Raw genomic sequence first — 22,693 nt, forward strand, 5'->3', positions numbered from 1 at the left:
CACAGAGATCCACCTGCCTCTGCTTCCTGAGTGTCAGGATTAAAGGCCTGCGCCACCACTGCCCAGCTTTATTTTTAATTAGTATACAAAACAAAGGCTTTTATTATCACATCCCATATACACTTGTTTTTATTGACCCTCCCTCGCTCCTCACACCCCTCCTCCACTACCCATGCCTTCCTTCCCTAGGTAGTCAGTCCTCTTTGCATTTTCATGCCATGTGTATTTTATTACCTTATTTTCCTTAGGAAATCTTTTGCTTTTCCATGGTCCCCTTTTAAGCTTTTTGATCTATTCCATATCCCCTTACACACGTAAAAATTTAAATCTATTAGCTAAGACTTTGATGATCACTGTATTTGCAGGTTCTTTCTGAAATATGCCACAATGACATCATACGCCATCATCAGAGTGACTTCCCAGAAGGATGGCAAAATTCATCAATTCCACACAGAGAAAAGGATAAAGCTTTCTTTTCACAAAGACAGCACCACATTCTTGAGTGCCCTTGCCAAAATCAGAGCACTTTAGTAATTGAGTCTCTTAGTAGTTATTATTAGGCAGTAATTCATATACATTTCAAATTTATTAAGAAACCACTTTCATTAAAAACCAACATTATGGTCGGGCGGTGGTGGCCAACGCCTTTAATCCCAGCACTCGGGAGGCAGAGGCAGGCGAATCCCTGTGAGTTTGAGGCCAGCCTGGTTTACAAGAGCTAGTTCTAGGACAGCTAGGACTGTTACACAGGGAAACACTGTCTCGAAAAAACAAACAAAAAAAGCCAACATTACTTACATTCTTAAAATAATAAAAACCTTTTTGACAGGCTTCCAAGTGTTTTAAAGTATTTATAGAATTTTTCCTAGGGTATACACTAACTAAGTTTTAGTCTTTGTGGAAAAAATTTGAAAGAAATTAAAATAAGACAACTATAAATACTGACAGGCTTAATGTGTTCTAAAGGAAACCCAAATATGACTATGACTTTGAATAACATTTGTATACTACTTGCCTTCCGGTGAGTTTAAATATTAGTAGGTAGTTCCTTAACATCACATGAATAAGATTCCTGAGTAATACAATGGGCTCTACTTTTAAGAAAAGGAAGTAAGGGAAGGAGGGAGGAAGGAAAGAAGGAAGGAGGGAAGGAAGGAAGGAAGGAAGGAAGGAAGGAAGGAAGGAAGGAAGGAAGGAAGGAAGGAAGGAAGGAAGGAAGGAAAGAAGAATGACGGTTGGCTAAAACAAATTCTTTAGAAAGTAAAAGTGGTTCATTTAGCAAAATAATTATTCATATTATACAATGACTCATTAAAGAATTCTCTTAGACAGTGGCTATCTTAATTCATTTTAAATCATTTTATATATCTAAATCCATTCACATGAAACTCTGAATTAGTATGTCTTATGCCTAAGAAAAATATATAACTCCATCTTTATAAACTAAAGCATTTAACCAGATCTTATCTACGATTAACTGTGCCAGCCACAAAACTGCACAAAAATTTAGTTCCTGAACTCATAAAACCTCAAATAATAGCAATATCAAAACAAACTACTAAAGGGTTTTGCTTAACAATGAAAGTGACCTGAGAACAGTCTAATTTTGAGGATTGTTTAAATTTAAATTTAAATCCCTTTGGCCCTGAATACACTGTTAAGTAAGGATTATTCTTGATATTTTGTTGCTTCTTCAGATCACATAGTAGGCAAGCAAGTAGACATAAGATCCAGTTAATTTCAAAACCAAATTACTCCTCAAGCAGAAAATAAAGCTGATAATCAGAACCTGTGTCCACTAGAAAACAAGTATGTGAGCATGTGTGTGTATACACACTAGCAATAAATACATACACACATAAATCACACATAACCCTCCTGAGAATAGTTTGAACAGTCAAAAAATTGAATAGGAATAAAAAAGCAGATAAGTAATATCAGCAATTCAGTAAAGTCATGGTGTACTTACCAGGACAAACAGTAATTTCTTCTGTAGAACTCTCTGGCATAAGGACTAAGCTTCTCTTATTGGCCAAAGTTGCAATGCTGAAAACAGAATCAAATGATAAGTAAACTCATAAAATAAAGCAGAGCACAGGCCTACAAGCAAAGGTGGGCAATTTACAAAGCCACAAGTAAACTGATATATCCTGTACAATGTCACAAGCATTGGAATCTGCAGTGCCAAGTAGGCCAGAAATAGGGGAAATTACAACTTCGGTTCCAGTGAAATCACTAAATGAAAAAAAAAAAAAACTCCCTTTTGTAGTCTCCACAAAGGAAGGATTAAAGGGTAAGAACTACCAGTGACTATCAGAAGACAAAAATCATACTACAGTATAAAAGTATCAAAGGTGTTTTGCAGTCCAGCAACCAGTTATAGCCTTCTGAAGGCAAGAGACATGAACTCAGAAAACATGGAGATTCTCCTGACAGCACAGTAGGTTTTCCTCACCTTACAGTTAAGGTTTCGTCTTTATCTCAAGATAGAGCTTCCCAAGCAACAAAAATAAAATAAAATCCCAAAGTGTCCTACAGCAAAAATCTGCCCACACAAGTTGAATATCTCCTCTAGGAAAAACTTAATTATGAATGGCTTCCCTTATCCAACCTTCTGGTTTTTCCTGCCTGTTTGTTCATGGAGTGTGATCTCTTCCTGATATCAGAACACATGGCTGAGAACTCTGAGCATCTGAAATAGTTCCCTCATGCTTCACAGAATTTTACGATTAGTTTGATCAAGTACACACGAAAACACTTGAAAACACAAATCCTCACATCAGCCAAAAGCCACAGAGAAAAGAGAATAGCCACCACTGAGACTCATGATAAATAACTAAATCATGACAGGAAACCACAAGTGATTTCTCTCTCTAAATAAAACACTTCAGAGCATTTGTTATAAAGCCAAGCCAGACACAGTTTACTCTGCATGTAACATTAGGGCTCTATTCAAAAAGTCCATCACAAGACAATTTGCTGACATTTATAAAATGGGCTAATCAATTTGAAGTCAAGCCACATTGTATGTGATTTCAACTCTCTCCTGGTGACAAAACATAATCATTTATTAAAACCTACATCTGCTCTGCACAGACTCACAATAAAAAAGAGGTCTACAGGGAGCAGAGGACCAACTTTAGTTTAAAACATTTCCAAAAGTATTTTAAAAGCAGAAGAATAGCCGGGCGGTGGTGGCGCACGCCTTTAATCCCAGCACTCAGGAGGCAGAGGCAGGCGGATCTCTGGGAGTTCGAGGCCAACCTGGTCTACAAGATCTAGACCAAAGCTACAGAGAAACCCTGTCTCGAAAAACCAAAAAAAAAAAAAAAAAAAAAAAAAAAAAGCAGAAGAATACAACCAACTCCATATTCTTCAGCTTAGAAATAAATACCTAGTACTACTCACCAAATGCTTAACAAAGACCACTACCTAAATTCTAGTAATGACAACTGGCCCTTAAATTCCATATGAGAGACAACAGTCATTCAATACAAAGATCAACTCTTGAGAAACCCCCAAAACTCGTCAGACAAAGGGAAAAAGTGGCTGGAAACCTGACACAGTTAAGTTAATATCCAGCTAGCCATTATCTATTATTAAAGAAAAAAAGACTGGGAAAGTAACCCCGTTACCTAATCATCAAGAATAGGAGAAGTGGGGCTGGAGAGATCGCTCAGGGATTAAAAGCACTGACTGCTCTTCTGGAGGACTTGGGTTCAACTAACAGCTAACAACTGCCTGTAACTCCAAGATCTGACACCTTGACATAGACACCAATGCACATAAAAATAAATAAAATTTTTTGAGAATGTTGAAAAGGAAACTGTATGGACTTGAGAATCTGTAGCCAGCAAATTAACCATTTGCATGAAGCCACAGTGTAAGATTATTTCATAAAATAAAAAATAATAAACTAATTTCATTTTGTGCTAACTTATATAACGGAAACTCAGATATTTGTGCATAGGTATTTGTCACTTCCTGAGTTTTTTTAAAATAGCCATCAGTTTTAAAGAGTTTTAGTTTATGGCTGGTAGTGTTTTAAAAAAGTTCCTTGATAGGAAAGTACTGTTACTGATTCACAAATCATGTCTCTAACCAGCTTGAATTTACTGTGCTCTCAGAGCATGAGCTGGTAAATCCCTTTTGAGTAAGTATGTATATATGTGTATTGTGTGCGTCTGTTAGTGTCAGGAAGTGGGATCAATTAAAAACTGGGACATACACATGATATCGTACAGTTATAAAGACTGTTATGCTTGGGCCAAGAATCCCTTAATATTTGTTCTTGGGGAAGTAATTATACCACCAACTCCTCGGGGCAGTTTAAAGTCACTGCTTATATAGAAACAAAGAGTAATTAAAACTAATTCTAAAACTGTTAAAACAAACAAATAAAATGTTTAAAAATGGAAGAAGTAATACAAATATATAGCTATAGTATTAGATAGATGAGAAACTAACCAGACACAATGGCAGAGATAGAGGGTAGTACAGAATCTGTGTGGCCTGAATAATACATAGGTTTAAGAAGTAAGATTTGGAAATGCATATAAGTATAAGCAAACCAAAAAGATGTCTCTGTGGAAGTCAGTACAGAGGACCACCAGAATAAGAAAAAAAAAAAAAAAAACAGACTACGCCAAAGAGAAAGAGGGAAAGATTTGGAAATGTCAAAATAAGTAAAATATTTATTACTTTGCAAGCAAGAACAAAGGCATACCAAGTCTACAGCAAGCTGAGTACAGCAGCTATAAAGTTCCTTGGCCCAGAAAAAATTCAGAAGCCATTTCAAAAAGCAAAGCCAGAGGAAAGCAAGGTAGTTCTACTCCTAGGAAAAGCCCCAGTTCTTAGATTTCAAATCCAGTTTCAGATTTCACTGAGACAGTGATTACTGCAGTAGACAGATCTATAGTAGAAACAAATCCCATTTTTGTTACACCATATGACATGGAAGGCAGTGGCCAAGAACCATTTTGGGGAGGGGGATTTATTAAAAACTAAACTGAGGCTGAAGAGATGACTCAGTGGTTAAAAGCACGGGCTGTTCCTAAGGACCTGGGGTTTAATTCCTAACACTCACACAGCAGCTCACAATTGTCTATAACTCTAGTCTTGGAAATCTGATGTGTTCTTCTGGCATCTAAGGGTACCAGACACAAATATACATGCAGTTAAAACCCCCACATATACATAAAAATAAAAATTTAAAAAAAAGCAAAAACTGAACTACCCTGGGGGCCTGAGAACAAGGAACATCCACAGGGTAAGGAACCTCAATTTGGCCTGCTATAAACCTTTAGTCAGGGAAGCCTCTAAAAGGCAGTTGAGGATAGCGGCAGGACTAGTCTCTGGCCACAGAAGGCTGGCTTAGATTAGTTCATGTATAAGGAACAGATCTCATCAACAAGAACTATGATGGAGTTTAATAGCTCTGAGCCTTAGGTCAGTGAGCAGATCAAATTTTACAACTACCTACCTACATTCCTTACTTTTAAGCCCAAGAACTCTGAAGTTCCTGGAGTGTGATACCCAAAAAGACATCTCTCCAGCAGAATTATTAATACATAGGAGACCTTGAAAATATGAAGGCATGTCTTTTTGCCTGTACCAATCTCAGTGCTTTGGTATGATTTCCACACTCCCAATCTACTTGGGAGACATTCCTTACATAAACAGCCACAAGAGGATACAATACAGGCAGAGGATGTGAAAATCTGCCCAGCCCACAGAATACAAAGCTAAATGTGACCCACAGACCCTGACATGCAAAGAAAGAAAATGATTATGAAGAGAACTCCGACAGATAGCAATATAGACTCTGTAACAGCATAAACCGAAGGACAGACACATCAACAGGCCACAGTCAAATTGACCCTACTCCTGACTCTTGAGTATTATTCAAGGATCCAGAAAGAAGCTGCTGCAACATCATCTTTTTTTCTTTCTTATTTATGTTCTGTTATTTGTGTTTATGTGTGTGTTTTTCCCCTCCACGCTTAGAAGGATTTTAAAATTTTTAGTGTGTGTGTGTGTATGAGGGTGTGTGTGTGTACATATGCACAGGCATGGGGATAAGAGGACAGTTTTTGTTAGTACTCTCCTTCCACCACAAGGTCTGGGAATCAAACTCAGAACATCAGACTTGTACAGTGAGCGCCTCCACCCACTAAGCCCTGTAATCCAGGATTTTGTTTTGTTTTGCTTTTTGAAATAGGGTCTCTCTATGTAGACCTAGATGTCTAAAAACCTATCTAGACCAGGCTGGACTCAAACTCACAAAGATCCTCTAGTCTCTACCTCCCTAGAAAAGGGTTGGGGCTTTTGGCTTTTTTTTTTAAATTGTATTAAAAAGTCTTCAATGTTCTAATTTGCTATTTCTCTTCAAATATTTCTCTAATTTTTTATCCATTTTTTTTTCCATTTAGGAAAAAACCTTTTCCTAGTTTCTTAAGACAGGATCTCATTATGCAGGCTGGCCTGCTACTACCTGGGAAGAACTAGATTAAGAGATGCACCACCAGTGCACAGCTTTATTCTTCACTTTTTTCCTTTTTTTTGATCCTCATCCTACATTTATGAAATTTTGCTTTTGAACTTTCTACTCAGTGATGCTTTCTTTCTTACTCTCCTGCTCTTGTCTCTCCCCACCCTCCAAATTTCTCTATTCCATTTCTTATTTTTCCTTTTATCTATTTAATTTTGTTTTCCCCTTTCTTTCCTCCAGTCTCCATCTCATTCACTTGCTATTTCCACACTCACTTTAAAAAAATAATTAACTTTATACCTCATTCTACAGCAGTATGGTATTTTCAACTATATCCTTGTTAGTGATTATATATTAATGAACTACAAGTGATGTATTTGTATTTCTCTATTTCATACAGTTTGACGTTACTACTGCTAATAGCAGTGTTTCCTGCTGAGTGTACATGTTCAAGAGTAAGCTGCTCAATAAGAAGATACGCTCCAAAATCCAGAAGAAAAACCAACAGATCCATAAATCAAAACAATGAAATGTAAGAAATATAGAAAGTAAGGATGACACAACTCCTCGAAAAGACTATAATCCTCAACTATGGAAATTTACAGATGAAGCTCTCAAGTGTTTTCTGATAAAAATGGCGTATGAACTAACATAACACAGAAACAAAGCAGATTTAATCCAGGAACGGAAAGTCTGCAGCATGGGGAGAAAAACGGAAAAGTCAATGAAAAAAATCAATATGGATGAAAAAACAATAGAGAAGAGAAATTCAGAGATTTTTGAAAGGGAGAGAGAAGTAAAGGAAAGAGAAGGAGAGGAGGCAAGGAGAGAAAGAAAGGAAAGAAAAAAGGAAGAGAGAGAGGAAGAGAGGGAAGGAAGGAAGGAAGGCATTGAAAAGCTTTGAGTAAAGAAATGAAACAGAGGTGCTGGAAAGACAGTTCAGTAGTTAAAGGCACTTGGTGCTCCTGCAGTGGACCTAGGTTGGGTTCCCAGCACCCACATAGCTTGCAACCATCATTTGAAACTCCAGTTCAGGGGATCCAATGCCCTCTGTATTGAGGTCCAGTGCCCTCTTCTGGCCTTCAGGCATACACACAGACAAAATATTGTATACATAATAAATAAATAAATATTTTAAAAAAAAAATCAACAAAATAGACAAACCTTTATCCAAACTAACCAAAAGGCAGAGAGAGAATATCCAAATTAACAAAATCAGAAACAAAAAGGGGGACATAACAACAGACATGGAGGAAATCGAGAGAATCATTAGGTCCTATTTAGAAAACCTGTACTCCACAAAATTGGAAAACCTAAAAGAAAGTGGATAATTTTTCTGAATAAATATCACCAAAATTAAATCAAGACCAGATAAGCAAATTAAATAGATATATAACTGCTAAAGAAATAGAAACAGTCATCAAAAGTCTCCCAACCAAAAAAAGCCCAGGGCCAGATGGTTTCAGCTCAGAATTCTACAAGATTTTCAAAGCAGAATTAATACCTATACTCCTCAAATTGTTCCACACATTAGAAACAGAAGGAACATTGCCAAATTCTTTTTATGAGGCTACAATTACCCTGATGCCCAAACCACACAAAGACATTACTAAGAAAGAAAATTACAGACCAATCTCACTCATGAACATTGATGTAAAAATACTCAATAAAATACTGGCAAATTGAATCCAAGAACACATCAGAAAAAACATCCACCATGATTAAGTCAGTTTCATCCCAGAGAGGCAGGGATGGTTCAACATACAAAAATCTGTCAATGTAATCCACCATACAAACAAGCTTTAAAAAAAAAAAAAAAAACCCACATGATCATCTCATTAGATACTGAAAAAGCATTCAACAAAATACAACATCCCTTTATGATAAAGGTCTTAGAGAGAGCAGGGATACAAGGAACATACCTAAACGTAATAAAGGCAATATACCCCAAGCCAACAGTCAATATCAAACAAAATGGATAGAAACTCAAAGTGATCCTTTTGAAATCAGGAACAAGGCAGGTTGTCCATTCTCTCCATATCTATTCAATATAGTTCTTGAGGTTCTGGATAGAGCAGTAAGACAACAAAAATTGGGAAAAAAAAAAGTCAAATTCTCACTATTTGCTGATGATATGATAGCTTATATAAGCAACCCCAAAAATTCTACCAAGGAACTTCTACAACTCATAAACACCTTCAGTAATGTAGCAGGATACAAGATTAGTTCAAAAAAAAAAATCAGTAGCCCACCTTTACACAGATAATAAATGGGCTGAGAAAGAAATCAGAGAAACATCACCTTTCACAATAGCCACAAATAGCATCAAATATCTCAGAGTAACTCTAACCAAACAAGTGGAAGACCTATATGCAAGAACTTTAAATCTTTGAAGAAACTGAAGAAGACACCAGAATATGGTAAGATCTCCCATGCTCTTGGGTAAGTAGAATTAACATAGTAAAAATGGCAATCTTACCAAAAGCAATCTACAAATTTAATGCAATGCCCATCAAAAACCCAGCAAAATTCTTCACAGACTTTGAAAGAACAATACGCAATTTCATATGGAAAGGCAAAAAACCCAGGATAGCCAAAACAATCCTGTACAATAAAGGAACTTCTGGAGGCATCACAATCCCTGCCTTCAAACTCTACTACCAAGCTACAACACTGATAACAGCCTGGTATTGGCATAAAAATAGAAAGGAGGACCAATGAAACCAAATCAAAGCCGGGCGATGGTGGCGCACGCCTTTAATCCCAGCATTCTGGAGGCAGAGGCAGGCGGATCTCTGTGAGTTCGAGACCAGTCTGGTCTACAGAGCTAGTGCTAGTTCCAGGACAGGCTCCAAAGCCACAGAGAAACCCTGTCTCGAAAAACCAAAAAAAAAAAAAAAAGGAACCAAATCAAAGGCCCAGATATCAATCCACACACCTATGATCACCTGACTTTCAACAAAGAAGCAAAAAATATAAAGTAGAATAAAGCACATTCAACAAATGGTGCTGGCATTTTTGGATATCAACATATATAAGAATGAAAAAGAAACATTATCTATCACCATGCACAAAACTCAAGTCCAAATGGATCAAAGACCTCAACATAAAGCCAACCAAACTGAATCTCATAGAAGAGAAAACTGGAAGTACACTGGAACGCATTGGCACAGGAGACTACTTCCTAAATATAACCCCAGTAGCACAGACACTGAGAGAAACAATAAATGGAACCTCCTGAAACTGAGAAGCTTCTATAAAGCAAAGGACATGGTCAATAAGACAAAATGACAGCCTACAGAATGGATATAGATCTTTACCAACCCCACATCAGACAGAGGGCTGATCTCCAAAATATACAAAGAACTCAAGAAACTGGTCATCAAAAGAAAAAAATAATCCAGTAAAAAAAAAAAAAAAAAAAAAAATAGGTACAGACCTAAACAGAATTCTCAACAGAGGAATCTAAAATGGCTGAAAGACACTTAAGGAAATGCTCAACATTCTTAGCCATCAGAGAAATGCAAATCAAAACAACTCTGAGATTCCATCTTACACCTGTAAGAATGGCCAAGATCAAAAACACTGATGGCAACTTATGCTGGAGAGGATGTGGGGTAAAGGGAACACTCCTGCATTGCTGGTGGGAGTGCAAACTGGTACAGCCCCTTTGGATATCAGTATGGCTATTTCTCAGAAAATTAGGACATAACCTATGTCAAGATCCAGCAATACCACTTTTGGGCATATATCCAAAGGATGCTCAAGCGTGCCACAAGGACATGGGCTCAACTATGTTGATAGCAGCATTGTTTGTCATAGCCAGAACCTGGAAACAACCTAAATGCCCCTTGACCGAAGAATGGATAAGGAAAATGTGGTACATTTACACAATGGAGTACAACACAGCAGAAAAAAATAATGACATCGTCGGCAGTGGTGGCACACACCTTTAATCCCAGCAAAGGCAGGCGGGTCTCTGTGAGTTCGAGGCCAGCCTGGAAGATCCGGACAGGCTCTAAAACTACAGCAAAACCCTGTCTAAAAAAAAAAAAAAGTAAAACAAAAATGACATCTTGAAACTTGTGGGCAAATGGATGGATCTAGAAAACATCATATTGAGTGAGGTAACCCAGACCCAGAAAGACAATATCGTATGTACTCACTCATAAGTGGCTTTTAGACATAAAGCAAAGGAAAACCAGCTTACAATTCACAATCCAAGAAAACCCAGACAACAATGAGGATCCTAAGAGACACATACATGGTTCTAATCTATATGGGAAGTAGAAAAAGACAAGATCTCCTGAGTAAATTGTGAGCATGGGGAACATGGGAGAGGGTAGAAGGGGAAGAGAGAGGAAAGGAGAGGAGCTGAAAAAATACATAGCTTAATGAAAACAATAAAAACAATTAAATAAATTTAATTTAACTGACTGACTGGTTGGTTGGTTGATTGACTGATTTTTTTCGAGACAGGGTTTCTCTGTCTAGCTTTGGTGCCTGTCCTGGAACTCGCTCTGTTGACCAGGCTGGCCTCAAGCTCACAGAAATCTGCCTGCCTCTGCCTCCTGAGTGCTGGGATTAAAGGCAAGTGCAATCACTACCAGGCAAGATTTAAATTTTCTTTTCCTTTTTTTTTTTTTTTTTTTTTTGATTTTTCGAGACAGGGTTTCTCTGTGGTTTTGGAGCCTGTCCTGGAACTAGCTCTTGTAGACCAGGCTGGTCTCGAACTCACAGAGATCCGCCTGCCTCTGCCTCCCAAATGCTGGGATTAAAGGCGTGCGCCACCACCGCCCGGCTAAGATTTAAATTTTATAGCCACTATCAATATGGAAGTTCTAAGAAAGACAGACAGAAAGATGAAAGGAAAGACGGGAGGAAGGGCAAAAAGAAAGAGAAAGAGAGGTGGGGATAGGAGGGAGGGAGGAAGAAAGCAAGAGCAAAAGAGAGTGAGAGAGAACAGAATTACCATACAATCCAGTTACATTATATCTATGCACTCAAAGAAATGGCAACAGACCACAGAGATACTTGTAAATCCATGTTTAAAGTCACACTATTCACAATAACCAAGAAATGGAATCAGCCTAGATTTTAATCAATGAGTAGACAAACAAGGTATGTACACGCAATGGAATTTTGTACAGCTATAAAGAAAAATGAAATCATGACATTTGCAAAAAATATGGGTGCAAGGTCCCTGTTAAAATAAGCAGATTCAGAAAAACAAAGACTATACACCATGTTCTCTCATAAGCAAAACACTGCATATAAATCTAATATGTAATAAATACATGTTAATGTATATATGTATATTTGTAGAGCATGAAACTAGTAAGGAGATCATGAGAAACAGAGAGAGTAATGGACTAATCAGAAGAAAGGGTATAGCTGGGCAGGGGAAGGTACACAGAGAAGACAGTAAAAGAGGCAAGTGAATCAGAACAATTGCACAAATATGAGATGACGTAAAACCTATTATCTGTGTTATTAATCTGAAAGGAAAAAGTAACACAAACAGAGAGAACCAAAGGAGAAAGAAGACAGGAAGACAAGCCTTAAAGAAATTGTCTAGGAAGCTAGGATTAGAGAACAGCAAGAAATAAACCAGGAAAAATTTATATCAAGATGACTAGAGTAGGTAAGAAAACCTTTATGATCTCTTCCAGGCTTAACACTTTAGGCTTCTAAGAGATGCATATCTGCACTGTGCAGTGGTAATTCTTGCCTTTAATTCCAAGAGAGGCAGGCGGATCTCTGAGTTCCAGGCCAACCTGGTCTATGCAGAGAGTTCCAAGACAGTTAGAACTGTTACACAGGGAAATCCTGTCTTGAAAAACAAACAAACAAAAAAAAAAAAAATGAAAAAGGGCAGGGAGGGGGTGCTTGAGAACTTAGATTTCCAGTCCTGACACATAAAGATAAAGCTCCCTGGCAAGTTGTGTCTCTTTCAAGGGGTTAATCCATACACTTATACCATAGGAAGAGACCTGAAACCCACAAGAAAATACAACCTCACCTTTGTGAGATAGGCACACAATTTCCTTCTTCAGAACTCTTCAGAACTTCTTCTGAAGTTTCTTCAACAAATAGACCTTGGGAAGACTGTAAAGAAACAGGAAACATCCTAAATACATAGATGAACTTATTTCTTCCTTGTTATTACCTATTTTGTGCATGTTTATATGTGCATATGGGTGACAGAGGTCAACCCTGGGTGTCATTCCTCAGCAGCTATCCACCTTGGGTTACTGTGTTCACTTTTGCTGTATTTTGTATGTCACAGAGTCTCACTATATGTAGACCAGGCTAGCCCCCAGCTCAGAGATTCTTTTCTGGGACTAAAGGCACACACTACCACACTAGGCCATATGCATGTTGGGGGTTTTTTTTGTTTGTTTTTTGCTATTTTTGTTTTATTTTACATTTGTTTATCTTTGGGGAAGGACTGCACATGTCACTGGTACACATGAGGAGGTCAGAGGGCAGGTTGCCAAGAGTCAGTTTTCACTTTCTGCCATCTAGATCTAGGAATCAAATTTAGGTCATCAGATCCCTCTTTCTTGGTGGTAACAAGCACCTTGTTTCTGAAGACAGCCTCTCTCATCAGCCTGAAGCACCCCAAGTAGACTAGGCTAAGTTGACTTGTCAGTCCCAGGTCTCCATTCACCTGTCTACAACTCTCTAGTGTTAAACTTAAAACTGAGTGTCAGCCACCATACCCAGCCTTTTTTTTTCCATGAGTTCTGGGGATGGAATTCAAATCCTCAGGTTTATATGGCAATCAGTTTCAATTGAGTGTTCTAATTTCCTCCTTTAAAAGAAAAATCTAATTATTCAAAATTGTCATTTAACAGTTAGTAGTAAGAATAAAATATGCTGGGTGTGGTGGCATATGCCTATAATACCAAAACTTGGGAGGCAGAGGCAGACATATGTCTGTGAGTCTAAGGCCAGGCTGATCTACAGAGTGAATTCCAGGACAGCCAAGGCTACACAGTGAAACCCTGCCTCAGAAACCAAAACAAAACAAAGACCAGGTATGGTGGTTCCAGCCTTTTATCCTAGCACTTGAGAGGTAAAGGCAGGCAATATATGAGAGCTCAAGGCCATCCTGATCTACTATCAAGTTACTAGACAGCCAGAGCTATGTAGAGACCCTGTCTAAAAAGCAAAACAAAATAATATGCCAAACAATAGAGCCACACACCTTAAATGCCAACACTTGGGAGGCAGAGGCAGGCAAATCACTGTGAGTTCAAAGTTAACCTGGTCTATTTAATGAGTTCCATGAAGAAAGCAACTAATGCTGCCTTGAATGGGATTCCTGAGAACATATCTTGGCTATGACACTTCTTCCAGGAAAAGCTTCTTTAGCCACCTGATCAGTTTTCAGGGTTTTTTAACATTTTATCAATACCCCCAAAAAGTTAGGCATCCCTGTATGATTTCAATAAACGATAAAATTTAAAAGGAGAGGAAAAAGTGAACAGGGGGGAAAGGAAGAAAACTGAATCTATAATCAAAAGGAAGGTAAGTTTACAATGACTGGAAATGTGGTTATGACACATAAAGGTTGAACAATAAATACTACAACACCAATGGGCCAGCATGATGGTTCAGTGGAAAAGGGTGCTTGCTACCAAGTCTGACAACCTGAGTCTGATCCCTGGGACTCATACAGAAAAGGAGAGGATTGACTTCACACAAGTTATTTCTGACCTACACACATGCGCACGCACAAGTAAAATGTAACTTTCTAAAAACCTTATCGTTAAAATACAGCAACAATAAATAATGCATCACTCTTTGAATTAAGCAATGAATTTTTTCCTCTGGAGAACAAAAAAAGAAGGAAGGAAGGAAGGAAGGAAGGAAGGAAGGAAGGAAGGAAGGAAGGAAGGAAAGAAGGAAAGAAGGAAAGAAGGAAAGAAGGAAGGAAAGAAGGAAAGAAGGAAAGGAAAGAAAAACAGAAACACTGACACCTAGTGTCCACATAACAGAATTTGTTGATTTAGGGAACTAAAGAGACAGTTCAAAAGTTTAGAGCATGTACTGCTAAAGAAGCAGAGTCCAGTTCCCAGACCCTCAGTGAAGCAACTAACAAAAGAACTGATTCCCACAAGTTGTCCTCTGACCTCCAATCATGTGTTTGGGGCACACCCAAAATAAATAAATACATAAATGTTTCTGAAGTGTGTTGATTTTTTTCTAAGTGAAAAATAAGACAAAGTCAACCTCTGGCCTCCAACCTCTACACACACACTGACACACACACACACAGACACACACACAACCAGACAGGACTGCTAAAGAAGTATGGTCCCTATGGGCAGCCCTAAGTGTTGCACTAAGCAATTTAATCAAATTCAGTTTAATCATTACAACTCCATAAAGATGGGACTGAAGAGATGGCTCAACAATTAAGAATACTTACTGCTCTTGCAGAGGACTCAGGTTTACTTCTCAGCACCAACATGACAACTCATAACCATCCTTAAGTTCCTTCTAAATATTTTAAAAGCATCATATAACTACAAACTCATTATCGGTAATTTTTAGAGTACTGTTTTATGATTAAAATATTTTCTATTGCTATCTCTGTGATTAGACTTTGAATTTTTGAGTTTCTCTTGCTACAACATTTGTTTAGTTTTCCTTATGATAAACATTTATGAAGTGATAGCTCTTACAAGTATTCCTAATAGTATAATTTTGATATTTTAGTAATTTCGTGTCTTTTAGCAAGTCTTAATTTTTACATCTATAAAATGGGAATAACAATTCCTATCTTTAAATAGTTTTAAAGGGAGACAAACAAGATACAAGTTTTTATACATAACACTATCTAGACATATATGAAATAGACTAAGACAGCCGGGTGGTGGTGGTGCACGCCTTTAATTCCAGCACTTGGGAGGCAGAGGCAGGCAAAACTCTTTAAGTTCGAGACCAGCCTGGTCTATAAGAACTAGTTCCAGTACAGGCTCCAAAGCTACAGAGAAACACTGTCTCAAAAAACTAACAACAACAAAAAACAAAACAAAAACCCTAGATTAAGACAACAACCTAAATGTCCCAAATGGAGATTGGTGTGATTAAAGAAAGTCACTAGAAGCAAAATTAGAAATATACCATGATGAGAATGAGAATAAACTGGGAAACTGTCTCAATTTATGTCAAAGACTATTTCCCTTAGGATTGACATGGTGGAGAAATAAAACTGACCACTGCAAGTTGTCTTCTGACCTTGTACATGCTCCGTCATTTCACACACACGCTAAATTAGTAAATAAGCTATAAAACTATAATTGTTTAGTTTTGTTTTTCGAGACATGACTTCTCTGTGTAAGTACCCTGGCCTAGAACTAGCTCTGTAGACCAGGCACAGAGATCGATATGCCTCTGCCTTCCAAGTGCTGGGATCGAAGGCATGCACCACTACACCTGGCAATAAACTGTAATTTTTAAACATTACATAGATATTTTTCCATCTCTTTTATCAGGAAACGTCAATTAGTCTGAATACCATGCCGGTGCAAACTTGAGGGCTAGTACGCATGTACCTCTATGGGGAAGGCAAATGTGTATAGCATCTATAGATGACAGTTTGGTAATGGTTAACAAAACTACAAATGTAAGCATCCTTTGTTCCACCACTGTATAATAAATTATCCTATCCCCCGTAGATGAAATTTCCTGTTCAAAGCAAATGTTAGAGACAACCTATATGCCCACCAGTCGGCTACTGAATAATCTATGTTTTATCTAATACAGTATATCCCATATCTCCAAATAAAGGGGGATAAATTGAGTATTGTTATGGAATGATGGCAGAATTGCCAAATAAAAAAGGGCAGAATGTGTAAACTACCATTTGTATAAATAAAAGGCAGGGAGCTAAGTTGTCAGTGCTTGTCTAGCATGCATGAAGTCCAATGTGTCTTGTACATTTAGAAGTGATGATGATTTCCTCTTAGTGGCTGGACTGCAAGTAATTATTATAGTTTTTTTCCTTTTTGAGACAAGGTTTTACAATGTAGCCTAGGCTGGCCAGGTTACCTAAGTCTAAGTGATGGGATTACAGGTGTGTAGCGCCACACCCAGGTTCTTTTCTTCTGTTTTGCACTTTTCTCATTTTATATGGTAAGCATGTGTTGTTTTAATAAGCAGATAGAGGGGAAAGATTATAAAAAATGGTTAAAATAATCCTAACTTTATCTGTAAATAAATAATCCTTATAGCATCACTGACCCTTACCTGACCATGACTGGTTGTTGGTTCTTCCTCCAACAAAAGTTCCTGTTTCAAGCTTTTAATTGAACTTTTTTGAAAATCCTTGGTTTCTGAGTTCCAGACAGATGCCCTAGATTCCTGCCTTTCCTCTTTGGCTTCATCTTCCATATCTTCTGAGATGCCTTCATTTTTTTCACTAGTCTCATCTTCTTGGCCATATTCATTCTGGATCAGAAAAGGAGGTCTAGGTAACACTGGTTCCCCAAACCCTCTTTTTTTAAAAAGCTGCCTCTGAGCCATTTTCAGGCTCTTCTGATAAACCTCCAACTGGCAGAGAATGACACTGGTATATTCGTTAGGATCTACTCCAGCAGGGCAAAATGGAATACCCCAGTAGTAGTGCACAGTGCCCCCATTGTCCTGGAGACCTTTGGTGTCTGTTGGGGTAGGAAGACATTGCCTAGATGTGTCCCCCTTACCCTGGACAGCTTTGAGAAAAGCATTACCACTCCCAGTACTTTCCTGGGGCTTCCCACACTTTGTGTGCTCAGCCAAGTGGCCAGTACATCTGTCAAAACATTTAACGCTCTCATTCTCAAATACTGGCTGGCTTGACTGGTCCCAGCTTCCTGAGCTGCCAGAGACCGGCTCCTCTTCAGTGTTTTCATTGTGGTCCCAGGGCTCTTTTCTTTCCTCAGCCTCGTTTCCCTGACTGATATGTGAGTCTTTAAACAGTGATGGAGGTAACAGCTGCGATATGCCTGTAGGTATTTGAGAAAAAGTAGGGCTAAGGACAAAAATTTTTATTTTCAATTAAGACAACTTGGTAAGCAATCACTTACCAAAAATTACAAAATGAAGTTATAAAAAGCCCTTCTTTTACTTTAGCCAAAGGGTGGTTTTTTTCTTGAAGATAAAAGTATGCTGGATATTAAAGAAATTTCAACTATTTCCTTTTGAACCTCTTTTATATCACAACAAGGATTTGGGGCATCTCTGTCACCACTCTCAGCAGAAGATCCCTGTGGTATAGTTATACTTGATGAGTGGAAGGAGTCAGAACAGGAAGACATGCCTTCAGTGGTTCCAGAATCTTTGGTGTTCTCTTGATGGGAATGTGAAGATGATCCAATAGCCAAAGGTTGAGAACTGGTAGCAGAAGCATCAGAAGACCAGCAACTCTGAAACAAGTGATCCCGTACCAAACCAGGTTCATTATTAAAACAGCTGTATACGAAGAGTCATAGGAAGAACAAAAATGGCAGGCACTGTCCCTAGAAGTTTCTCTTCTTCAAAATATAGCTCCTCAATTAAAACAGAATCCCCAATGAGAAGTCAATGTCAATATATATTTACTATATAGTTTCTAATATAAAGGGTATATTGTATAAATGATTCAAACTGGACATATATATTCACATGGTGATACATGTCTGTAGTCCTAAGCTTTTCAGAAGGTGAAGTGGGGGACTGCTTGAAACTTACAAGTTCAAAGTCAGCTCTTTCAACTCTAGGAAATTCCAGCTCAAACAAACGAGCTAAAAAATAAATAGAATCAAGGATGGCTCAGAATCTGCTACTGGCAAGTATCCTCAACATTTAAAATAATTTCTATTGCATGTATTCAAATAGTAATTTAATATTATTTGGTTTTTATGTGCATAAGTTTGCCATGTTTGCCATGGGAAGTTTCAGGTCTCCTGAAACTGAAGTTACAGCTCTGAGCCGTCATGTGGGTGCTGGGAGTTGAACCCAGATCCTCTAGTAGAGCAGTCAGTGCTCTTAACCACTGAGCCACTTCTCCAGCCCCTTATTTGGTTATTTTTAAAACTGTCCACTCTTTCTCTCATTTTCTTTGCTGGCCCCACAAATGAGAGAAGGTAAGCACCTGGTCTTTGGAATTCTTGGTATTCTGTAACTCTTCAGAAGCTGCCCACTTACTAAGATTCTTTTAAGCCACTGACTGAAAAATCTGTGGAGTGGAAACAAACTCATACAGTAACAAAAACACTTCCAACTGGATTAACCAGAAATTCAACAACACGGACTTTAAAAATAAAAGTACTGAGATATATTAGTTGAAAAACCTATAAACTACCATAGCTCATTTCCAATATAACTATACCAACCATCAAGTAACTAAGAACATCACTAATAAAACCCACAAACTCAACACAGTATATATTTACATTCAGGCTTTCAGCAATGGCTTTCCTCAAGAGCTCCTCTTCTTTCTCCTCCTGGCTGTTTACCTCCCTAGCTTCCTGCTCACTCATTCTGAGAGCCAAAGCAAATTGTTCTTCTTCTGACATCTCTGTAAGAGTGTAGGGAAAAGAATAATACCAGGAAACAAATTAGCACAATGGCAAAAAAAAAAAAAAAAAAAACCAGAATCATTAAACTGTCAACTGACAATACTCTAAATCATTTAGGATGATTTGTAATCTAGTAAGGAAAGTCAACCAAGGTACGGTGTGGTCAAGATTATTGGCAGCATTACAAGAACCCTCCGTTACCCAGAGTATAAGCCCTCATAAAGGCATAGTGTTTGCCTATACAGTTCATTAGTCTATCTCTAGCACATAAGAGTACATGGAAATTAGTAACTGCTGAATGAAACCACTATAGAGCTTTTTGCTAAATACCACACTGCTTTATGATCAATATTTAACCAGAGCAATTTTACTCTTTAGAATCTTTGGGTTTTTTTTTTCCCCCAGACAGGGTCAGATGTAGTCCTGCTGGCCTTGAGGATAACCCTCTAGTTACACTAGGATTATACACACACACCACTTACTTTATATAGTGATGGGGATTCAACCAGAACTTCATGCACACTAAGCAAACATTCTCATCAACCGAACCACATATATCCCCAGCTCTCAGAATCTCTAATTTATTCATTTTAACAAATCCTTAGTTATCAAATTCTGATCATCAAACATTATTTCCTACTAACAGCAATTGTAGTACACTAGCGAAATGGCCAATTCCAAGTCATGAAATGTACAAATGAGCTAGAATACTTCTTATAACAGCAAAGAATCTATTATACACTCCTAGGGTTGGATCAAAAGAAATCAGTAGCAAACCTGGGGAAAAAAATACTGGCATAAAATTGAACTAGAATCCACTGCAATATCTTTATGAATTAAAACACAGCAAATGCATTTCCAGCCCCTCATTCAATGCCTTCAACAGAAGGAAATATGACACATGCTAGATGAGTTATATTTTCAGTAGTGTAGCCAGCCCATACTCCAAAGACTATCTCTACACTCATCTTCATGAGGATCACCCTAGTTAAACCAGTAGGTCGCTGTGATGGTTGTCAACTTGACTACATCTAAAAACTCAAGCAGCTAGGCCTATCTGTGAGGGATTTTAGTTAATGGGAATCATTTGAGGTAGGAAGACCTACCGTAAATCCAGATCATTTGAGATCAAAAGATCGTTCCTAAATCTGGCCACACCTCTCATAGCGGCCTGTATTAAGGACATGGAGGAAAACAGCTTTTGCTTTCTGCCTGCTTGCCCTCACTCAGGCAAGTTCATCTACCCTGTTGCTAAGGCATTCCTTCACTGGCATTAAAGCCTACTTCTAGAGTATACTGGAGACCAGCTGAAACACCCAGCTTCATGGGCTGAACAACTATTGGACTCTTGGACTTTCCATTGGGAGACAGTCATTGTTGGATTAATTAGCTGGATCACAGCCTGCAAGACACTCTAATAAATCTAATACACACACATACACATACATACACACACACACACACACACACACATTCTTTCAGTTCTGTTCCTCTGGAGAACCCTGACTAATATAGTCACAAAACAAAAAGACATGAAAGTGGGAGAGGGATTTGTAGGGAGGGAACAGGACTGATGAGAGTTAGAGATAAGAGAAGTAGGAATGAATACAATCAGAATGCATTATATACATGTGTGAAATTATTAAAAAATTCAATTTTAAAATGCTGCAAAAAAAGCTTCAAAGATGATCTTGACATGTTAGATTGATGGTCTACGCATCCCCACATAGGTGCACAAGAGCAGGGCAGACAGTCAAAAAATATACACACAGAGCCGGGCGGTGGTGGCGCACGCCTTTAATCCCAGCACTCGGGAGGCAGAGGCAGGCGGATCTCTGTGAGTCCGAGACCAGCCTGGTCTACAAGAGCTAGTTCCAGGACAGGCTCCAAAACCACAGAGAAACCCTGTCTCAAAAAACCAAAAAAAAAAAAAAAAAAAAAAAAAAAATATATATATATACACACAGGTGCCCCCACTGATACATATAATGTTTCAAATCAGTTCTTAGATCTCCTCCTTTTAAACCTAAGCAATCAAAAGACAATCTACCATGTAACAAAGAAAAAAAAACCTTTAATAATTCTAAAATACGCCGGGCGATGGTGGCGCACGCCTTTAATCCCAGCACTCGGGAGGCAGAGGCAGGCGGATCTCTGTGAGTTCGAGACCAGCCTGGTCTACAGAGCTAGTTCCAGGACAGGCTCCAAAGCCACAGAGAAACCCTGTCTCGAAAAACCAAAAAAAAAAAAAAAAAAAAAAAAAAAAAAAAAAAAAAAAAAAAAAAAAAACAATTCTAAAATAAAATAAGTTTAATATCTGAAGTAAAATATGAAAAAGTAATAACAAAAATACTAATAATTATTAATATCCTCAGAAAATAAGATATTGGACACTGGATCTCTGAACATACCCAAGATGCCATAAATAAACAAAGAACATTAGAGAATGAATAAGAAACTCTGAGATGAAAGAAAATGAAGATACACATTTTCAAAACTTAAGAGGTAAAGCTAAAGGAATTTTTACAGCAAAATTGGTAGGTGTATGATACTTGTATAAAAAAAGACAAAAGATGTAGTTCGGCTGGCAGAGTGCGTACTTAAAATGAAGCCTTGAATTCAATTCCAAGCAATGATGAGATTTTTGCATCTATATTCCAAAGAAATATCAGTCCTTAATTTTCTTGTACTATCTCCCCATGGACGTGGTATTAGACTTAAGGAGTAAATAAGGCAGTAGTCTCTCATTATCTAATATCTGTAGGAGTTTATGAAGAACTGCTACTAATATTTCTTTATTCTTGACTAAAGTTCAATCATGAAGGCATCAAACCAATCTTTTTTGCTTATAGCTATTGTTTTTCAATTCAATTTTTTATTATATTAGTTCTATTTTTATTTTCTGCTTCTTGAGTAAGTTCTGGTGTGGGTATTCCTAAGAATTTATCTACAAAGTTCAAGTTATTTATTTTCTTGGCATACTTTTTCACATTATTTCTTATCTATAACTTAGTTCTCTTTTCTAATCTTAATTTTACCTTCAATTTATTTTATATGGTTGTGCTGGTTGGTTCTTTTGTCAACTTGACACAATTAAGAATCATCTGGAAATGAGAACCTCAACAGAGAAAATGCCTCCATCAAATTGTCTTATAAACAAGTCTATGGGGGCAGTTCCTTGATTAATGATTGATGTGAGAGGGCCTGGCCCACTGTAAGTGGCACCACTCCTAGGTAGGCATCCAGAGCTGGGTAAAACAGCAAGATGAGCAAGCCATGGAAAGACAGTAAGCAGCATTCTTCCATGGTCTGCTTCCAGTGCCTGCCCTGACTTCCCTCAATGATGGACTATGATATGGAAGTATAAGTCAAATAAACCCTTTTTCTCTCCAAGTTATTTTTTGATCATGGTGTTTTTCACAACAAAAGAAACCTAAATAGGACAATGGCATAAAATATAACAAGCATATACAATGGCAGGGATTATATTCCAAATATAATATTGAAAAACTGTAACTTGAAAATAGAAATAACTTCAGTTTCATCATTTATCACTCCTTAGAGTTAAAATCTGACGTCTCTTTCTTATGTCCAGAGGTATAAGAGATTTTAAGATATAAGTCTTATATAGCAACACACAGCAAAGAAT

At 37.8% G+C, this 22,693-nt stretch overlaps 1 protein-coding gene across 3 annotated transcripts in view; it reads right to left on the reverse strand.

Moving 5' to 3' along the window:
- The window catches only part of Uimc1 (ubiquitin interaction motif containing 1), an 83,919-nt gene that overhangs the window by 40,703 nt on the left and 20,523 nt on the right, over positions 1 to 22,693 (reverse strand). For 2 of the 3 annotated variants that reach the window (XM_057787547.1, XM_057787546.1), the window contains exons 4-6: positions 18,919 to 19,043; positions 12,513 to 12,598; positions 1,970 to 2,046 (exon numbers count right to left, since the gene is read on the reverse strand). In XM_057787547.1, the coding sequence (XP_057643530.1) occupies positions 1,970 to 2,046; positions 12,513 to 12,598; positions 18,919 to 19,043 (288 nt within the window). Of the gene's footprint in view, positions 1 to 1,969; positions 2,047 to 12,512; positions 12,599 to 16,753; positions 17,491 to 17,804; positions 17,911 to 18,918; positions 19,044 to 22,693 lie in introns of all 3 variants that reach the window. The other variant, XM_057787548.1, reaches the window with a different exon arrangement.

Source organism: Chionomys nivalis, chromosome 13, assembly GCF_950005125.1.
Source record: "Chionomys nivalis chromosome 13, mChiNiv1.1, whole genome shotgun sequence".
Lineage (NCBI taxonomy): Eukaryota > Metazoa > Chordata > Mammalia > Rodentia > Cricetidae > Chionomys > Chionomys nivalis.